At 42.0% G+C, this 18,481-nt stretch overlaps 1 protein-coding gene across 1 annotated transcript in view; it reads left to right on the top strand.

Annotated features, from left to right (window-relative positions):
- The window catches only part of PXDNL (peroxidasin like), a 414,188-nt gene that overhangs the window by 329,138 nt on the left and 66,569 nt on the right, over nucleotides 1-18,481 (top strand). Inside the window, 4 exon segments of the mRNA XM_019428907.2 lie at nucleotides 9,497-9,605; nucleotides 11,328-11,485; nucleotides 13,707-14,728; nucleotides 14,730-15,193. Coding sequence (XP_019284452.2) covers nucleotides 9,497-9,605; nucleotides 11,328-11,485; nucleotides 13,707-14,728; nucleotides 14,730-15,193 — 1,753 coding nt within the window.

The raw sequence follows: 18,481 nt of genomic DNA, 5'->3' as shown, positions 1-18,481 counted from the left end.
ATTTTATTTTTAAAATCGAAGCTCTGAAGTGTAAACTACCTGAAAGGGCATCAAACACCAGAGCCAAAAGTGAACATAAATGGCGAGGATTTGCAAATAAATATATACCATGTTTTCTTAGTAACTGAAAATTCTGGAATATAAGATACATTCATAGCTAAATAAGTTGAATTTAACATGTATTAGTTGCTCCAACTAATGGAACTTGTAGAACTAATCACACTTCTAGGGGAGATCCGCCGCTCTGAGAACAAATATCTCAATATTTAGGAACATTTACGATTGGCCAACATATTTGGCATTGTTTTACCTTTCAGCATCAGTCTGGTGGTTTAGCTGGAGCCCTCTTCCAGTTGGTTATCAATGGTGACTGTTTAAAAAAAGTTGTCATTGTATTACAAAAAATAAAATCCTTTTTTAAAATTTTCACTGACTCAGTTTGCATTAGACGTGAGAGAGTCTGTCTGTAGGCAGACTCAAGAGGCGACCTCAGCCCTGGTTATGGAAATGGAGACAGGCTGTGATGGCGGCCGGGCGTGTTCTCCACGTGGGAAGGCATTCGAGAAGGCATAGCACATGGGGACACGAGAACTGACATCAGGGCTTTTGAGGAGCTTTTGCCTTATTGACAGTCAGCGGTGGAAATAAATGAGTTCAGCCACGAGCATATGGAACACTATTTTGGGCTTTGCCTGCTTTTTGGTTTCCTTAGAAATGGGCAGATTTCATAAATAGGGTTTTGCAGATTTATTTTTTCCTTTGAGCTCTTATGGGTCTATAAAAATATTGGGTAACTCTTCTCATTATAAATACAGGCCTGGGTAAAAATAGATTTATGTAATTAAATCACATCCTTAGAAATATCGCTATCTTTCCATCATAGAGCACAATACTTTTGTCCTCTTCTACTTGCGAATTCTCCTAAAATATCAAACTTCCAAATATTCTATTTGTTGGGATATTTTTTTATAAAGTGCAGATTTTTATTAATGGCACATCAATCTTCACAGATTTATTATACTGTATTGTAAAGATGCATTTTCTGTAGAATATTATTCCTAAAATTATAATAATGTAGCTAGTAACTGCCACATATGCATTCTAGGAGGATCAGAAATGCTTTCTTATATAGAATTTCTTAAAGTTACAAAATCTTAGCCTTCCTCTCTGTTTGCTATGAGTTCATGCTTTTGCTGATTTAAAATCTGTGATAGTTGTGTTTCTTTCTTTCTTTTTTAACAAATGGTTTGTTTAGTTTTGAGAGAAAGAAAGAGACAGAGAAAGAGAATCCCAAGCAGGCTCCACACTGTCAGTATGGAGCCCAGTGCAGGGCTTGAACTCACAAACACTGAGATCGTGACCTGAGCCCAAATCAAGAGCCGGATGCTTAACCAACTGAGCCGTCCAGGCACCTCAGTTGTATCTTTTTATAAATTTATGGGGTCCTTTTTCTGCTGCTTAACTATTTGTGAGATCTATGGGAAAATATCCTTGGGCATTTTGGAAAAAAAACTGACTATAAAATTTATATTAATATCTTTTGTGTTTTAGAAATGCTAGAAATCTTTACCACTAAACAAACAGACACAAGAACAAATATTCCCTCTCTGCGTCTTCTCTCCCTGTCTGTCTCTCTGTTTTGCTCTGTCACATGCACACAAACACTACAATCACAGCGGTCAATATTTTAGAATCTCCAGCATAAGAATTTCATTGTGGTGGACTGAGGTTTAACTACCCATTTTATATATACACATTAACAGTAAAACATTTAGATTCATATGTATTAATCACTCTATTCACCAGATTTCAAAACAGTGATAGATAGCATTTACCACTATTCTGCTCTGTTGCACAGAAAGTAGAAAGTCGGGCTACAGGGTTAAAGTAGTACAAAAAAAAGAAGTTAGTCAAGAAAAAAATTATGTTTTTCGCTCTGGAGACATTTATATGTCAATATAAGGGGAGATGAATTTATGTTTGCATCTCATACCAAATAAATTTTATGATATTAGAAATATTTTTATAAAGAGAAGAAAAAATATGAAGATATACATTTTTAAGTTTTGAATAAATTTAAGATTTAAGACAAGCGGTGTGTGTGTGTGTGTGTGTGTGTGTGTGTGTGTTCACACAGCCAAAATTAGCAGAATAGGAGGAAATGTGTCAATATAAAATATCACTTATGGAACATTTTATGACTTAGGCTCTTTCATTCACCAGTCATCCTAATTAAAGGGAAAAGACAGTTCATTATGGGAGGATTTTCCAATCTTCCTGCCCCAATGTAGCAGTTATGGAATGTTGTAACTCCACTCAGGGTGTAATAAGTGATACAAAGAGGATCATGCCTTTTGAGTTTCCATCCTGTATTGGAGTATATAACCATAGAAAGTAATCCAAAATAATAAAAATAAACAACAACAATGAAAGCAAAATCTGGGCTATATATATATATATAATATATATTATATATATATAGCAGACCAAGGAAGTCCTCCCTCTCTCTCTCTCTCTCTCTCTCTCTCTCTCTCTATATATATATATATATATATATATATATATATATATACATATACACCATACATTTGAATGAGTTGATGTTCAAAGTAAGGCATTTATAATAGCGAAAGAAAAAAGGGTTTCCGCAAGGTGTAATTATTTTAAGGAGTTTTTTTTCCATAGATGTAATCAATTTTTAATAGTTTTAATACATGTTTAAAAGCCTTTAAGGCTGATACAGTATTTACTGAGAGCCTCTCCCCTAGGCTGTCCTCAAAGTATTTTACATTGGCGAACATTACACAGATCTGCAGACTTCTGTCTCTGGATAGTATTTGGCATATTGAAAGCTACACATATTGCTTTAAACCAAAAAAAAAAAAAAAAGCCTCACAATTTTTGTTCAAAACATGATTTATTTTAATGCTTCCTATATATATTGATATGCCGTTAAGTGCTCTGAAGTTCGTAATTCACTGTATGTTCTTCTGACTCATTTCTTGCTTGTGAAAATGGCTCAGTCTAACTGAGGACACAAGATGTTTATATTGAACATTAGCAGTGTGAGACAGTGGGAGAAAGCCTGGGTTAAGTCATCATGCTTTTACCTTTATTGATCTCAGCCACTTTGGATACCTTACTTACCCATAACTAGAATTAACTTTCTCATTTCTTAAAAAAGTGGAATTGGACACTCTCAAGAGTCCTTCTTGGCGTAGGAATTCTGCTTCTCCAATAGTATTCAAATGTGCAGCAATAGTCCTGAAGCAGTTTTGAGCACATCTACACGACGGGATGTTTACCAGTGAGACGCTGGGATAATATGTAGACGAGGCCAAAAACGAAATAGTGACACAGCATTTGTTAAATGAAAATTTTGCAGCACAAATAACACACACGGACTGTTTGTGATTATATAACAATAAATCTAAACAGTGTCATCTTCTCTGAAATTCCAAGTTGGGGATCGAATTGTATGTTGGACATTTCATTTCGGATGACCCACAGTTCTTCCGATTCCACACGTTAGAAACCCATCTTGAATGTATTCGCAACTGAACTCCCTTCAATACAGTCCATAACGAGGTCCTTCTGTAAGGAGGAAGTCAGAGCCTCCTCCGATTTTTTTCTGCTCTCTCCTCCTTCTTTACCCTAACTGTATTACCAGTTTTTGCTGCAAATAATGCTTCTTTTCCATTTCACCACCTGACCTCCTCTCTTATAGTTCATTCTTTGGTCATTTGGGTTTTTGCAATAGCTTTCTAAATAATATTTCCACTTATAATATTCCCTACTTTGACTCTATCCTCAACCCAATAAGTTATAAGTGAGAATTAAGGTGGCATCAGTTGACTTGAAGTTAGTGAGACCTTTCCTTTTATGCTAAGTAAATAACCTTTATTAAACTGATACTAATATTACTAATAAAAAGTTAACATTTCTTGGGCATTTACCGTGTGTTCCAAGTGCTAGATTATCAATTGGCTTGTTTAATTCTTTTGGGATCTAGTTATTTTTGAAATTGTGAATGAATAACTCAGATTTTTGACATTCTAATCCACTGACTTGTCATTGTCTAGACAAAACATCTGTTTCAAAACCACTGAAGTTGTTGCTCAGTGAGTGAGCTATGAACTATCAGAAAATTTTAATTATCTTTACCCAAATATATCAATGAAGTAAAATTGATATTGAATCATTTTAAGTTGCTATGTTACTATATTTATGTACCATGATTATGTCATTAATTTACATAATAATTAATAGATACATGACAATCTTGTTCACTTGTCAGACTTTAATAATACAATGGTGAAATATTTCTATAAACAACAACATATACCTAATACACATCTGCATATGTTTATAATACCTGTATCCATTTTGAACACATTTCCCATCCATTTATATATAAAACCTATTGCTTTTTAGAATGTTTTAAAATTTATTTTGAGAGAGAGAGAGCGAGCATGAGCAGGGGAGGGGCAGAGAGAGAAGGAAAGAGAGAGAATCTCAAGCAGGCTCTGCACTGTCAGCACAGAGCCCCACGTGGGGCTCAATGTCAGGAAACGTGAGATCATGACCTGAGCCAAAACCAAGAGTCAGACGCTTAACAGACTGAGCCACCTAGGCACCCCTATATAAAACCTATTCTGAAAACATACGTCTATCCTGATATAAGCCACATGTTAAAAAAAATTAGCATTAAATTTCAAGAACAAAATTTTAGTGTAGTAATGTTTGGATAGTTAAGAAATTATAAAGAAAGCAGATAATGAAAATCAAAGGCACACCTCAACTATTAAAACCAAAAAGAAGTAGTTAGTGTCTTTCCTTTCCCATTTCTGAAATCATGGTGGAGCCTGCAAGACAGTGAGCCCATTTACATACTTAATGATGCAAAATGATGAGTAAGGCAGAGTTGTTGCTGTTCAGAGAAAATTATCTCACAAAGGCAGTCATTAGTGTCCATTTGTATGCTGTGGGACTGTCTGGTTTCCTAGGACATCTCTGTCCAGCGTCATTGGCAGTCTGCCGTTCTCTTTAAGGGAAGATTTAATGTGGTAAGGTCTATTTAGTTATGACAGTTACATTACCTGGCTACTTTTTTCCAAGATGGAGGGGGAGATAAAGAATATGCAGTTGTGAAAGAAACTCAGCTTTTACTGAGGTCTAGGTATTCTGTGGTGAGAGTGAAGGCAGGGGTACAGGTGTCCTGTGGCAGTGTTCCTCCTCTGGCTCCGTCCTGTTCTGCCCTCTCCCTCCCCCCCCCAGCCCCCACCCCCTGCCACATCCTTCCCATCTGGGCCATGCTCTGATAGGGTGGGCTCACAGCAGTTGGTGGGCCATGACCCCAAACTCCCCTTTCTTCAAAGGACTCACATTTATCTTTGGACTTTATCTTCCTTGGAGGTGATAGGTGATAGGTGCACGGACAGAACTGAAAGGAGATGTTCATTAGACAACTTTAAACGTGCTCGTCTGTAACCCTACTGAGACTTCTTCCCCCCATTTTAAGCCCAAGATTTAACAAAAGAAAATGATCTAGTTCTTCCTTCACATCTGCAAAATTTTGCATAAAAAGATGGAGAATATACTCAACATTTTCTGAACATTCTATCCCTACAACGTCAACTGAGGTAGTTTTTAAGACAAATAAAATATTAACAGTATTGTTTGATTCTAATGTGCCCCAATAAACTGAATTTGCTCCGCATAATGCAGTGCTGTTCTGAGAACATTATGGAAATCTTTTCGCAATTTGTACCATAGCAAATAAAACAATACTGAGACCGAATGAATAGTAAAAAGGGTAGTTTTATTTTATCATAAAACTATGAAACCTTAAGAATTCATAATTAAAATGACATAAGTGAGAGTTATTGTTACCACAAATATTTTCTTTGTGAACATACTACATATTTAATGTACTTTTAATAATCTGTGAACAACTTTTATGTGCTTTCTGTTTGTGCACATTATAATTTAATTATTGCAAACAATATTTACATATTATGCCACTTTTCTTGTTACTTTCCTCTCCTTTTCACATCTCCGCACTTGTTGGTTTCTTATTAACATGGAGAAAAGGCGGGTCAAGTTGAAGAAATGATAGGACGACAGAGGAGCAATTGGTAATAGTATGAGTATGGATTCCTTATGGGTTTTGAACATAGTAATTATTGAAAGGCACCTAATATTTGCATCGTGACCTGTAGTTTTCAGAGAACTTTGCATGCCTTTTTATTTAATAATCATGTTTGGCCTGAGCTATATGTTGAGCAAGTCTTATTATTTCCACTTTATGAATAAGTCAAAAGATGAAGATGAGATTTTTTAAAATTCCTTATGCCTATACATTTTATACAACCATAATAGCCAAACTATTTTACAAACAGAATAAAAGCAAAATTATGAAACAAATAAAATTCAGATTAACATGTTCATCGATGCTCTCCCAAACTTTAGATATCGTTTCCCAAGTTCTATCTGCCATAGTGAACCGCCTTTCGAGTTTTGACCGGCATTGTGCACCGTGTGATAACTCAGCCCTACACATAACCTTCTTACTTCCAAATCCAAATAGACCTTTGATCGTGTATCATGCACACAGGTGTAGGGGTCCAATGACAGTAATTGTCATAAATAAGAACACATCGTTGACGCCACTCTCTACACTTGAGGTTCATGGGTAAGGGACTTAAAAGGAAACGATAAAGAAAAGGCTAACGTCTCGTCAGCCAACAGGTCAGCCCAGATTGATTTGATTGATCTTGGTTCCTTTATTATCAAGTAAACATAACAATTTGAGTGGGCTTATTCTTCCTGACCTGTTTTTGAACAGACCACAAGGTATATATCATGTTAGGTATTTGAGAATATTGTTTTCTCATAATCATTGCAGTTATATTGATTGATTGCTTAATTGGTTGATTAATCCATCTGCTTATAAGCCAATACCCCTCCTCGCCACATGCTCACTATGTATGTAGCAACTACAGTGCATTTATATTATATTTAATTAAATCATTTTCTGGTAATCTCTCTCAGCTTCGTAATTCTTACATTAAGCACGTGTTTTAGCATCAGTGCATGTGTCCATCCAGCTAATTCTTAACTGCTGCATGGTATTTCATACTGTACGTCCACCACATTTTTCCCACCCACACTGCCATTGCTGAAAGTTTTCCCTAATTCCTTCCACACAAAGTTGCAATGAGCATTCTCGTTTGTATCCCTTATGGATTTGTTGAGAATTTCTCTGGATATATATACGTGGGAATGCGATTGCTGGGTGAGGGGGTGTGCACATATGTCAATTTCCTAAGTAAAAGCAAATCCAAAAATATATAGCTCACTAAACAAAATCTTGGAAATAGGAGTGTCAATGCTACATTCTCACCAGCCCACCCGTGTCCACTCACCCCTGCCAACGGTTGGCATTAATCAGCTTTTTCATTTTCTCCAGAAGCATAAAATGGTAGTTCACTGGTATTTTAAATTTTATTTATGAGGCTTTCAACATCTGCTCTATACTTCCTACTTTGGGGGGTTTCCCCTTTTACATCTTGATTGTATATATTTTTTTCTCAGTGCGTTACAAGAATTCCTTGAATGAAACAGAATATTCTATGTCAGATTTAGAAATTACAAATATGTTACCTATTATGTTATTTGTCTATGACCTTTTTGCCTTTGTGTCTTTCCTTGAATGGAAAATGTTAATTTCATGTAATCAAATTAATCAGTTTGTCTCTCTTTCCTTTCAATTACCTTTAGTGAATGTATAGTTAATCCAATGTGATTTTTGAACTCTAAAAGGTAAAATTGATGTTCTGGAGTTTTAATATTGCGGTCATGATAAAGACTGAGTTGCATTGACAGTATAACCTCCATCTCAAAAGTACTGCCCATAATCTAGTTTATCAAGTACGTCTTTCAGCACAGACCTTGATTTTACTGTTTTCCTTATAATATCTATATTATTGGTATTTTTTCTGGAAAATTTTTTTTTTTGCCAACTGAGAGAAGTTTATTTTATTTTATTTTTTTTAATATATGAAATTTATTGTCAAATTGGTTTCCATACAACACCCAGTGCTCATCCCAAAAGGTGCCCTCCTCAATACCTATCACCCACCCTCCCCTCCCTCCCACCCTGGAAATTTTTTATGTTAGTGATCTTTCTAGGACAATGAACCAATCCAATATGTGTATATTTTTGTGATACAAAGGAATATTTTTTATAACAAGCAGTTGTGGAATGCTATTTGCATTCCTCTAGTCCAAAATACATAAACATATATATATGTACTTCTATACATATAAATATACATTTGTAATTTAATATATTATATAATGCAATATATGATACGTAGGTGCTAATGTATAAAGCGCACACCTTACTGTTTTTATTTAAAGTTTTCATTCTTTTGTATCTCCTTAATGACATTATCTTTAAATTCAATTGTTGGAGGGGCGCCTGGGTGGCTCAGTCGGTTAAGCGTCCGACTTCGGCTCAGGTCACGATCTCACGGTCCGTGAGTTCGAGCCCCGCGTCGGGCTGTGTGCTGACTGCTCAGAGCCTGGAGCCTGTTTCAGATCCTGTGTCTGTCTCCCTCTGTCTCTGCCCCTCCCCCGTTCATGCTCTGTCTCTCTCTGTCTCAAAAATAAATAAACATTAAAAAAAAAGTTAAAAAAAATAAATAAATAGATTCAATTGTTGGAGCTATACTTACTCTCGCTTTCAGTGTTCAACAATGCAAAGAAGTTATTGTTTTAATTATGTCATATAAATTCTTGTTATGCTTTTAATATTCTCGCTAATGAACTAAATAATATGGATATGCTTGATTATATTTCTTATATGAATTTTAAATATCCATGATCATTTTTATTAGCATTTTTCCCTTTACATTAAACTTCTTAAACCATCATCTGGAGGAGATACAGTATGTTGAAAATTATCAGCTCTACTTTAAGTCAAAAGCTTCCTTTGTGGATAATATCCAAATTGATAGAATTCTCACACACTGAAGAGCTATAGAAACAACATGAGTTATTTTTCACTGAGTTCTTACTGAGAGTTCAATTCTTGCTGTAAGAAATCTCCATAGGGATGTGATAATATTTACTTCATTTTAATGTTTAACATTAAAGCAAGGTGGCTGAAGAGATAGGCATTTCATACCTTTCCAAAGATGACAAATTACTAACACACTTGGATCCCATTTGAATTGGTGTTACAAAAAAAGAAATATTTCACATAGCTTTACTAGATTGTGGAATGTTTTTGTTCCCTAAATAATGCTGGTATTGTTGCTGGAAGCTTTGCTTCGGGATCGTTAACCTACTCTTCTGCAATGGACAGTATCATGTGGACACTGTATAACATTTTTATTGTCTTGGAAGTTTTTGTAATGCCATTTATATGAGATCGTTCCTAACTTCAAGGTCTGTTTGATACTTTTAATCATGGAATTGATTTTCAAAGCAATGCAGGCTAGACAAGCTGGCGATGACTTTGTCGAATCATCCATTCTTGACGCGGTACAGAGGGTTGACAGTGCAATTAACTCCACACGAAGACATTTGTTTTCACAGTAAGAATTTATTTTATTTTGATTGCAAAATTGTTTTCACTTCAGTTCTACTTGGTTTTTATAATCTCCATAAATCACAGCAGGCATAGTGCATAAAGTGCCAAAGTAGGTGTTTTCTTCAGTTTTGTGTTATCACCCTCTGGGCTGGCCACCATTGCCAGCTCAGCCTCAAAGAGAATGAAACTTATTCCGCATAGGATCTAAATGGCAGAAATTTACATCACAGGTCTGCTCTGTGTGGCCCCACAATAGGGATAGGGCAGTGGGCTCTGTTAGGTCCTCAACCACCCACCACTATCAGACCCGGTGCTCCTGCCAGTTCCAGAGTTGACACTGATGGTCAGGTTGAACACATCTGGTCGTGAACCGACAGCTTACAGGTGGAAGTTTTGTTTCGGATAATGTAATATTTTGGTTTGTTTTCATTTGAGTCACCAGTATCTTTAGAATGGTGAAGCCTTCCAGTTCTACAAAGTCCCCGTCAGTCCTAATGGAGGTACATGGGGCGCTTTGCATCCCCCGAACGTATTAAAGAAAACAGAACTGTTGTCTTCAAAGTCAAAGCCTATACCCGGTCTTTGTAGTTGTTGGTCAAGAAGGAATATGTTATAATGCCATAATCCAGTACAGCTCTCTTCCCTGCATACTTACAAACAGCATGGCGTCCTGATCATGGACTTGTGTTCTAGAGCCATACACCCTACTTATAGTCTATTGTGATTCCTCACTTTATCGCTTTCTATCTGGGCGACCTTGGGCAAGTGACTGAGCGTCCTAGTACCTCAACCTTCTTGCCTGGAAAATGGGGCTAACGATGAGATCTGCTTCATGGACATACTTGTTAGGAAGATTGAGTAAGTTAGTACAGATAAATTGTTTCAATAGTGTCTGTCACATAGAAAGGCTTAATTAAAGTGAGCTATTAATATGATTACTATTGTTCTCTGATCTAAAGTTAATTATGATTTCAGACACAGAGAACCGGATGTGCCTTAGCTGACCAAAATCTCTCAAACAGTCTCGCATTCTCAGTGACTAATATTCTTTCAACATACTTAGTTCAGTTCTTCAATGTGTACAAACCACTACTGTGTGCTCATCAGTAGGCTTGGTACTTGGAATATAAAGATGAATAAGGCATTATCTCATCCCTAACACAGTCTTTCTGTGGTGGAGGACACAATATGTCAGCAATTTAAGTACATCTCGTCGCGTACGGAAGAGTTGTATGTGACGATACAGAAGTAATTGAGAAGGTGGTAGTTTGTTGGGATTACTAGGGAGACTTTATGGGGAGAGTGATGCCTGAGCAGGATTTTAAAGGTGGATGGGAATTTCCAGGCAGTTACATATGAGGAAAGAGAAGACAGTGCCACGACCCAGAAACTGGGTGCACTGCACACTATTTCAGAGGGTTCACTAGAACCTATGAGTGGACCCCACAAGTTTATTTTTCACCATAGGTGTTGCCTTTTATACAAAACTACTCTTTAAATCATTGATTCATTAAAAATGTATCTTTTGAGTTCAGCACTGCCACTGACACTTGGGACTCACTCACTAACAAAATAGGAAAAGAACTCTCAGCTCCCCTGTGAAGCTTATCGTGAAGCTTTCCTTCTTGATTGTTCGGGAAATGTATTCTTAAATGCACAGTACACGTGAGATTCATGGATTCTGCAGTCTTGCCTTGTGAACAGTGCTGTCTTTTGTCACTTGCAGAAAGCCTCGCACCCCTGCTGAGCTGCTGGCTCAGTTTCGTTATCCGCATGACCCGTTTACTGTGGAGACAGCCAGAGCTGGGGAGATTTTTGAGCACACACTTCTGCTGATCCAGGAACACGTGAAGCAGGGGCTCACTGTTGATCTGGAAGGCAGAGGTCAGCTTCTGGAGGCATTCCGTTCTCAGCCTACTGTCCGTAGCGAAACTGATCGTGCCTCAGCTTTTCTTCTCCAAAACACCATGTGATTTAGAAATGAATTTACCGCTTTTTACCAAATGGATGCAGACGTTTCTCGTAAGAACTGTAATTCAAAAGAAGTATGATCACGATATATCCAAACCTGTCAAGATCTACCAGCTGTATATGCCTAGTATATCTAGGAGAACCACTTTAGGTGCACTTACTTTTTGAATCCGAAAGATACTACTCCTTCCTATGGAAAAGGCTTTACTCCCAGGGTAATGTGCCTCTACTTATCATGGGAATCACCTCAATGATTCAGTGAATTTATCTGAATTCCTTCCTCTATCTATAGCTTACATATCCCTTCCAATCTTTTTTTTTCTCTTTTGCTATACTGAAATTCTCATGTATTTTTTCCCCAAAGCAGACATTTATTTAGTAAATGTCAAATGAGACTGATATAGAAATCTTTCATATTTTCTACATCTTTCTCTTTAAAATTAAATGAATGTGATTCTTTGCTACACACTATGTGCTCTGTGAGCACAACAGCAACTTCTGGAGGTTTGCCCTTTCTTTATTCCCCTTCAGAAAATAAACCAAGATACAGTGCACAGGGCTGTTTCTGTGCCTGACCCACTCCTTAGTGCCCTATACAATTTTTCCAAAGCTCTGTTTAATAGCCCCTAGTGGTCCATTATGTCTTGGGTTTCAGAGCTTCCTTAAGAGAAATATCCAAGTGAAATTTCCATAGAGTCCATATTAGCACTTGAATCAAATTTCTGACTGCTTAATTTTGAGTCTTACTAGCATGAGTTAGCCAAGGTCAGGTCTGCGAAAGCCCAGTTTTACATTCCTAAGTTTCAGGTCAGGACAATGGGTCTTTGATTTCTCTTCTCACACATATCTATTAGAAGAAGCAATTTTCAAGAATAACTTAGTCTAGATACATAACTAGAAAATAAGCAATCAATATCTACAGATTTAGCTTTGCTAAAATACGCATCCACCGTGCATGATGCTTATTTTGCCAAACCGAGTATATATTCTCATTTAAAATACGAAAGGGCGTTAGCAAAATTTTCCCAAGAAAAAACCCACTATGTTGTTCTACCTCTGTCTTACTATTTGTGAAGTTAAAGGCCATTTTTTCCCTCCAGGATCAGTTTGCCCTGAAAGTGAACCTAGGATCTAAGTCTTTATATACAGGAAGATTGTTGTACATTTCCAAGATTAAGGTATCTGACGGCCCAACCCGAGACCAGCTTATCCAGATGAAAGACAAGTGGTCCTGGTATCATGAGCCAGTTTCTGATGATTCATTAGGGATAATAACTCTTAGCAAACAGGACTTAGTGAACAGTCTTCAAAGATTTAGGATTATGCTGAAGTTTTTTTAAGCTCTGTTAAAAGAGGGGCTCCAGAACACCTCCAGGTTGTGTGGGACCTTCCCTGGGGAGTGACAGTTTGTAATAGTTTGGAAGTTACTGCTTCACCCCTTCATGTCAGATATCATTCGGGTTAATATTCACACCATCCCCACGAACACATCTTAGACCCTGTCTTCCAGGAGCATAAAACCTCAAAGAAAGGATTCTGAACTGGGGGGGAAAAAAGTTACACTCTTGTGATAACAAATCTTTACCAACATTATATTGGTAAAGTCGCAGAACTAGGAGTTTGAGGAGAACTGGAACGTGTCTCTCCTTTCTTGTTCATTCTAGCAGGTAGTCATTGCTCCTAAGAGAGGCATCACTAAGCATCCCCCACCCCCATTAGAAGTTTTTTAATGTTTATTTATTTTTGAGAGAATGACAGAGCGCACAGGTGGGGGAGGGACACACAGAGAGAGGTGACACAGAACCTGAAGCAGGCTCCAGGCTCTGAGCTGTCAGTACAGAGCCTGATGTGGGGCTTGAACCCACGAACTGTGAGATCATGACCTAAGCCCAAGTCGGATGCTTAACCCACGGAGCCACCCAGGCGACCCCCTCGGCCCCCCCCCCCCCTTTTATTAGAACTTAGAACTTTCGGTTTTGTTCTAATGAAATCCTGCTAGATGTAGGAAAGACGTGTGGCCCCCCCCTCCCCCCGGAGTGGCCCGTCCCCACGGCCCCTGGGTCCGAGGTCCCTCCCCTCCCTCCGCCCCAGGGACCGCTGTCCTCACTCCCTCCCCCGCTGCTCTGCATTTCAGAATTCCGCTACAACGACCTGGTGTCACCACCCTACCTCAGCCTCCTCGCCAACCTGTCGGGCTGCACCGCGCACAGGCAGGTGCCCGACTGCTCGGACCTGTGCTTCCACCAGAAGTACCGAGCCGCGGACGGCACGTGCAACAACCTGCAGCACCCCGCGTGGGGCGCGTCCCGGACGGCCTTCGAGCGCATCCTGAAGCCTGCCTACGAGAACGGCTTCAACCTGCCGCGCGGCGCGGGCCGCCAGCCCCTCCCGCCGCCCAGCCTGGTGTCCACGGAGCTGGCGGCCACGGCCACGGTCACCCCGGACGACCGGTACACGCACATGCTCATGCAGTGGGGCCAGTTCCTGGACCACGACCTGGGCCACACGGTGCCCGCGCTGAGCACGGCGCGCTTCTCGGACGGGCGGCCGTGCAGCGCGGTGTGCACGAACGACCCCCCCTGCTTCCCCATCCAGCTGCCCGACGGCGACCCCCGCCGCGCCCACGCGGCCTGCCTGTTCTTCGCGCGCTCCAGCCCCGTGTGCGGCAGCGGCGCGACGTCGCCGGCGATGAGCTCGGTGTACGCGCGCGAGCAGGCCAACCAGCTCACCGCCTACCTCGACGGCTCCAACGTGTACGGGAGCTCGGAGCGGGAGGCCCGGGCGCTCCGGGACCTGGCCGCGCCGCGGGGGCTCCTGAGGACCGGCCCGCCGTGGGCCCCCTCGGGAAAGCACCTGCTGCCCTTCGCGCCGGGCCCGCCCACCGAGTGCGGCGGGCCCGGGCGGGCCGGCCGCGGCCCCTGCTTCCTGGCCGGGGACCACCGGGCCAACGAGCAGCCGGCGCTCACGGCCATGCACACGCTGTGGCTCCGGGAGCACAACAGGCTGGCCGCGGAGCTGCGCGCCCTGAACCCCCACTGGGACGGAGACACCCTGTACCACGAGGCCAGGAAGATCGTGGGCGCCGAGCTGCAGCACATCACCTACAGCCACTGGCTGCCCAAGATCCTGGGGGAGCCGGGCATGAGGCTGCTGCGGGGGGTACCGGGGCTACGACCCCAGTGTGAACGCGGGCATCCTGAACTCCTTCGCCACCGCGGCCTTCAGGTTCGGCCACACGTTAATCAACCCGGTCCTGCAGCGGCTGAACGGCAGCTTCGGCGAGATCCCCGAAGGCCACCTGCCACTGCACAAGGCCTTCTTTGCGCCGTCCAGGATAATCGAGGAGGGCGGGATAGACCCCCTCCTTCGGGGGCTGTTTGGCACGGCGGCCAAACTGCGGGTGCCGTCCCAGCTGCTGAGCCTGGAGCTGACCGAGAAGCTCTTCTCCAGCGCCCGCTCCGTGGCCTTGGATCTGGCAGCCACCAACATCCAGAGGGGGCGAGACCACGGCATCCCCCCCTACGCCGACTTCCGGGTGTTCTGCAACTTGAGCTCGGCGGAGAGGTTCGAGGACCTTCGGAACGAGATTAAAGACGCAGGGATTCGACAAAAACTGAAAAAGTAAGTGTGCAAATGCTGCCTGGGCGTAGACGTTTCTCGGGAGCGGGAGAAGCGTTAAAGGAGAGCTCTGCGTGGACGGATTTGGCTGCTTGGGGATGTGATTGCGGTCATTGCTAGGGCGGGAGGACTCAACCGTTAAAGGAGGGGTTGCTAGACACGAAGCAGGAGCCCCCTTTGTGGCTCAGTACTGCTGCCTCTTTGCTAAGTACTTGCTAGTACGTCTCAACTAGGAGACGAGGGGCTGGCGTGCCTGGCGCACGCATGCTCCCTGGTATCCCAATAAAGGCCTTTTCACTGATGTGATAAGATCACAAGTTCTGATGTAAAGCCTCGGAAAAGGCCATCTGTCACACGGGCTTTCTTAGGCAGGGCAAAGTAGTGAAATGAAAACAAAAGTTAGTTTTTGCCGAAAGGACAAACAATTCTAAATTTAACGTCAGAACGAAAGTCGAAGCTCATTCATTGTATCGTTAATGTCTTTCAGTAAAGTATTAGTATTATGTTCTCTTCTTTTCGTAATTTTTTAATTACTTTTTAATGTTTATTGTAAGAGAGAGAGAGAGAGAGCGCGAGCATGAGCGGGGGAGGAGCAGAGAGAGAGAGAGAGAGAATCTGAAGCAGGCTCTGTGATAGGGTCCCCTCCGTAAGGAGCAAAAAAAATCGTCAAGGCAACCTGGCTCTCTGTGCACCTGAGAACATCCCTCATGACCTTGTAACATGAGACCACTCAGTCAGACCGCATGTTTGTGTGTTACCATATATGGGAGACATAGAAGTGGAAAATATACTAAAAACTACCCCATGGGCTGTTTGGGGGCTCAGTTCTTCGGGTATGAATGCAACTGAGCAGTACCAGCAGGAGTAAAGTTGCTTCCTGGAAAGAAAAGCCTCAGCGTCAGGACTCTCTGTGCGAGAATCCTGCTACAGCTCCAGACTGCGAGCTGTCAGCACAGAGCCAGACTGGGGGCTTGACTGGGGGCTCCACTCCGGGCTCGAACTCCTATGTGAGATCATGAACTGTGAAATCATGACCTGAGGTGAAGTCAGCATTTAACCCACTGAGCCACCCAGGTGCCCCAATATTACGTTCTCTTTATGTGAGATTCAGATTAACTTTTAACTTACGAGTAGAGTACGTTTCCAGGAAACAACTCTACCTGTTCCTTATGCTCCCCACCATTCATCTCCTAAAACAATGAAAAAAGAAAAAAAATGTTTCATTAAGAAGTTTTGTCTATAGTAGGCTAAACATAGAAGGCTTACATGTTTATTAATAGCTTATGGTGTATTAATGGGACATCTTTCAGAGAAGCTTAAAATTGCAAATTATGGAGCTAATTGTCAATATTAGGACTTTTTTGGTAACACCAAAAAGATGTGAATGTTTTTATGCCACTAGAATCTGTTTCATAGTGATGTAGAATGTTAAACTGTGAAAATGATAATACATGCAGAACAAATCAGAGCATCCTGCAGGTTGAATTTGCAGAACATCGACTTTGGACTCATGGAGACCTCGTTTAAATCATTATTCCACCCCCTATTAGTGCTGAGAGCTTGTGAAAAGTATTTAAACAGTTTAAGATCTCAGAATATCTATGTATGAGAAAGCACTGCATCCTCAGAGTTGTGCGAAGATGAAATTGTATAGAATGTATCAAATACCTACAGTTCTGGTGCCTCGTGGGTAATCAGTAAGTGTTAGCTGTGGCTACATTTATTATGGCAGGATCATTTCAGTTGTCAGCATCATTATTAGCTGGCACATCTGCCGTGATCCAGCCCTGTGCTAGGCACTGAGACCCGAGATGAAGGAAATAGCGTCCGTGCTCTGGAGAGGCTGACAGCCTGCTGGGAAGGCAGGGAGCTGGCTGTAATCTGTGTGGAAAGGGCTGTCATAGAGATGGGAATTGAATGTTATGGGAGCACAGAGCTGAGAAATGGAAGGTACGTGTGAGATACACAGCAAGCTACTGATAAAAGATGCCATTTGATCTGCTCCTGGAATTTTCTGCGTGTGATAAGTTGAATGACGTGGGAACAGCGGGCAGCATCCCAGGGAGAGGGAAGAAGCAGGAACGTGTGGGGCTGTGTGGCAGGAGGCTGGGAGTAGGAAGGTGACCGGGGGTAGCTTTTAAAGGGCCCTGTGTGCCACGCGAGGGAGGTTGATCTTCCTCCTGTGTTTAAAGCAGGAGAGTGACTGAGGAGAGACTTCTCTGTGAAATGCTGACCTGCACCAGATGTCCGGGGAGGAGGAGAGGCTCCAGCAAGGAATTCCATGGTTTCTGGAACAATCCAGGTGGAGCGAGAAGGCAGCATAGATAGGCTCCTGATGGTATATGCAACGCTATCGGTTTTCTAAACGTTTCCTGTGAAGACATTGTCTGCATAGACTAAACCGGGGGGCAAGGCTTGCTTTGCAATTCATTGGAGTCCCACTTCTCAATATGAAGCTTACTTGCAAATTCACCACCAATTATAGAGTAGCCGAAATGTGTCCTTTGACAATGTTCTCATCACAGGGGCGCCTGGGTGGCCGAGTCGGTTAAGTGTCCCACTTTGGCTCTGGTGGGTTGGAGCCCCGCTTCGGGCTCTGTGCTGATGGCTCTGAGCCTGGAGCCTGTTTCCGATTCTGTGTCTCCCTCTCTGTCTCTCTCTCTGCCCCTTCCCCACTCGCACTCTGTCTGTCTCTTAAAAATAAATATTTAAAAAAACTAAAAAAAAAAAAAAAAAGTGTTCTCATCACAACGTCCTCCTGAATCCTGAAGTTCTCAGGCTGCTGGTCATTGACGGAAGTGACATTAGGCCGGAACATAGACACCGGCCTCCCAGTGGCCAGTGCGAGGCAGGACTGGCCTCTGAGCTGGACAGTGGTCCATACACTGCACACTGTTCACGCGACTGCCTGGCTTCCTGTGTGCTCCTTTATTTTACTTTATTTTGTTTTTGTTTTTTGTTTTTTGTTTTTCTGTGTGCTCCTTTAATGCATTTGGGACCTTAACACTGAGTCTTCTGAAAACTGAACAAGGAGCCCTTATCCTGGCTTTGGGGGATACTGGAACCGTGGGAACTTTTGTGCAGCCTGGCGCGCGTTCTTAGCCCGAGGGGAGCAGGACTGACCAGCGTGGGTGGGTGCGGGGAGGCCAGGAGGCAGAGCAGTGCTACGTTCCCCTTAGGCTGCCACGGGTCTGACTCTGCCCTGGCTCTGGCCGGACATCCTTTGTGAGTTTGTGAAAGAGCAGCCACGGCCTCATTCAGCCATGAGCGCAAAACGGGTACCTTGGAGTC

Source organism: Panthera pardus, unplaced genomic scaffold (assembly GCF_024362965.1).
Source record: "Panthera pardus isolate Hobbes unplaced genomic scaffold, ASM2436296v1 HiC_scaffold_7, whole genome shotgun sequence".
Classification (NCBI taxonomy): domain Eukaryota; kingdom Metazoa; phylum Chordata; class Mammalia; order Carnivora; family Felidae; genus Panthera; species Panthera pardus.
Note: the sequence above shows the minus strand (reverse complement) of the source record. Positions and strands in the feature narration are given on the sequence as shown.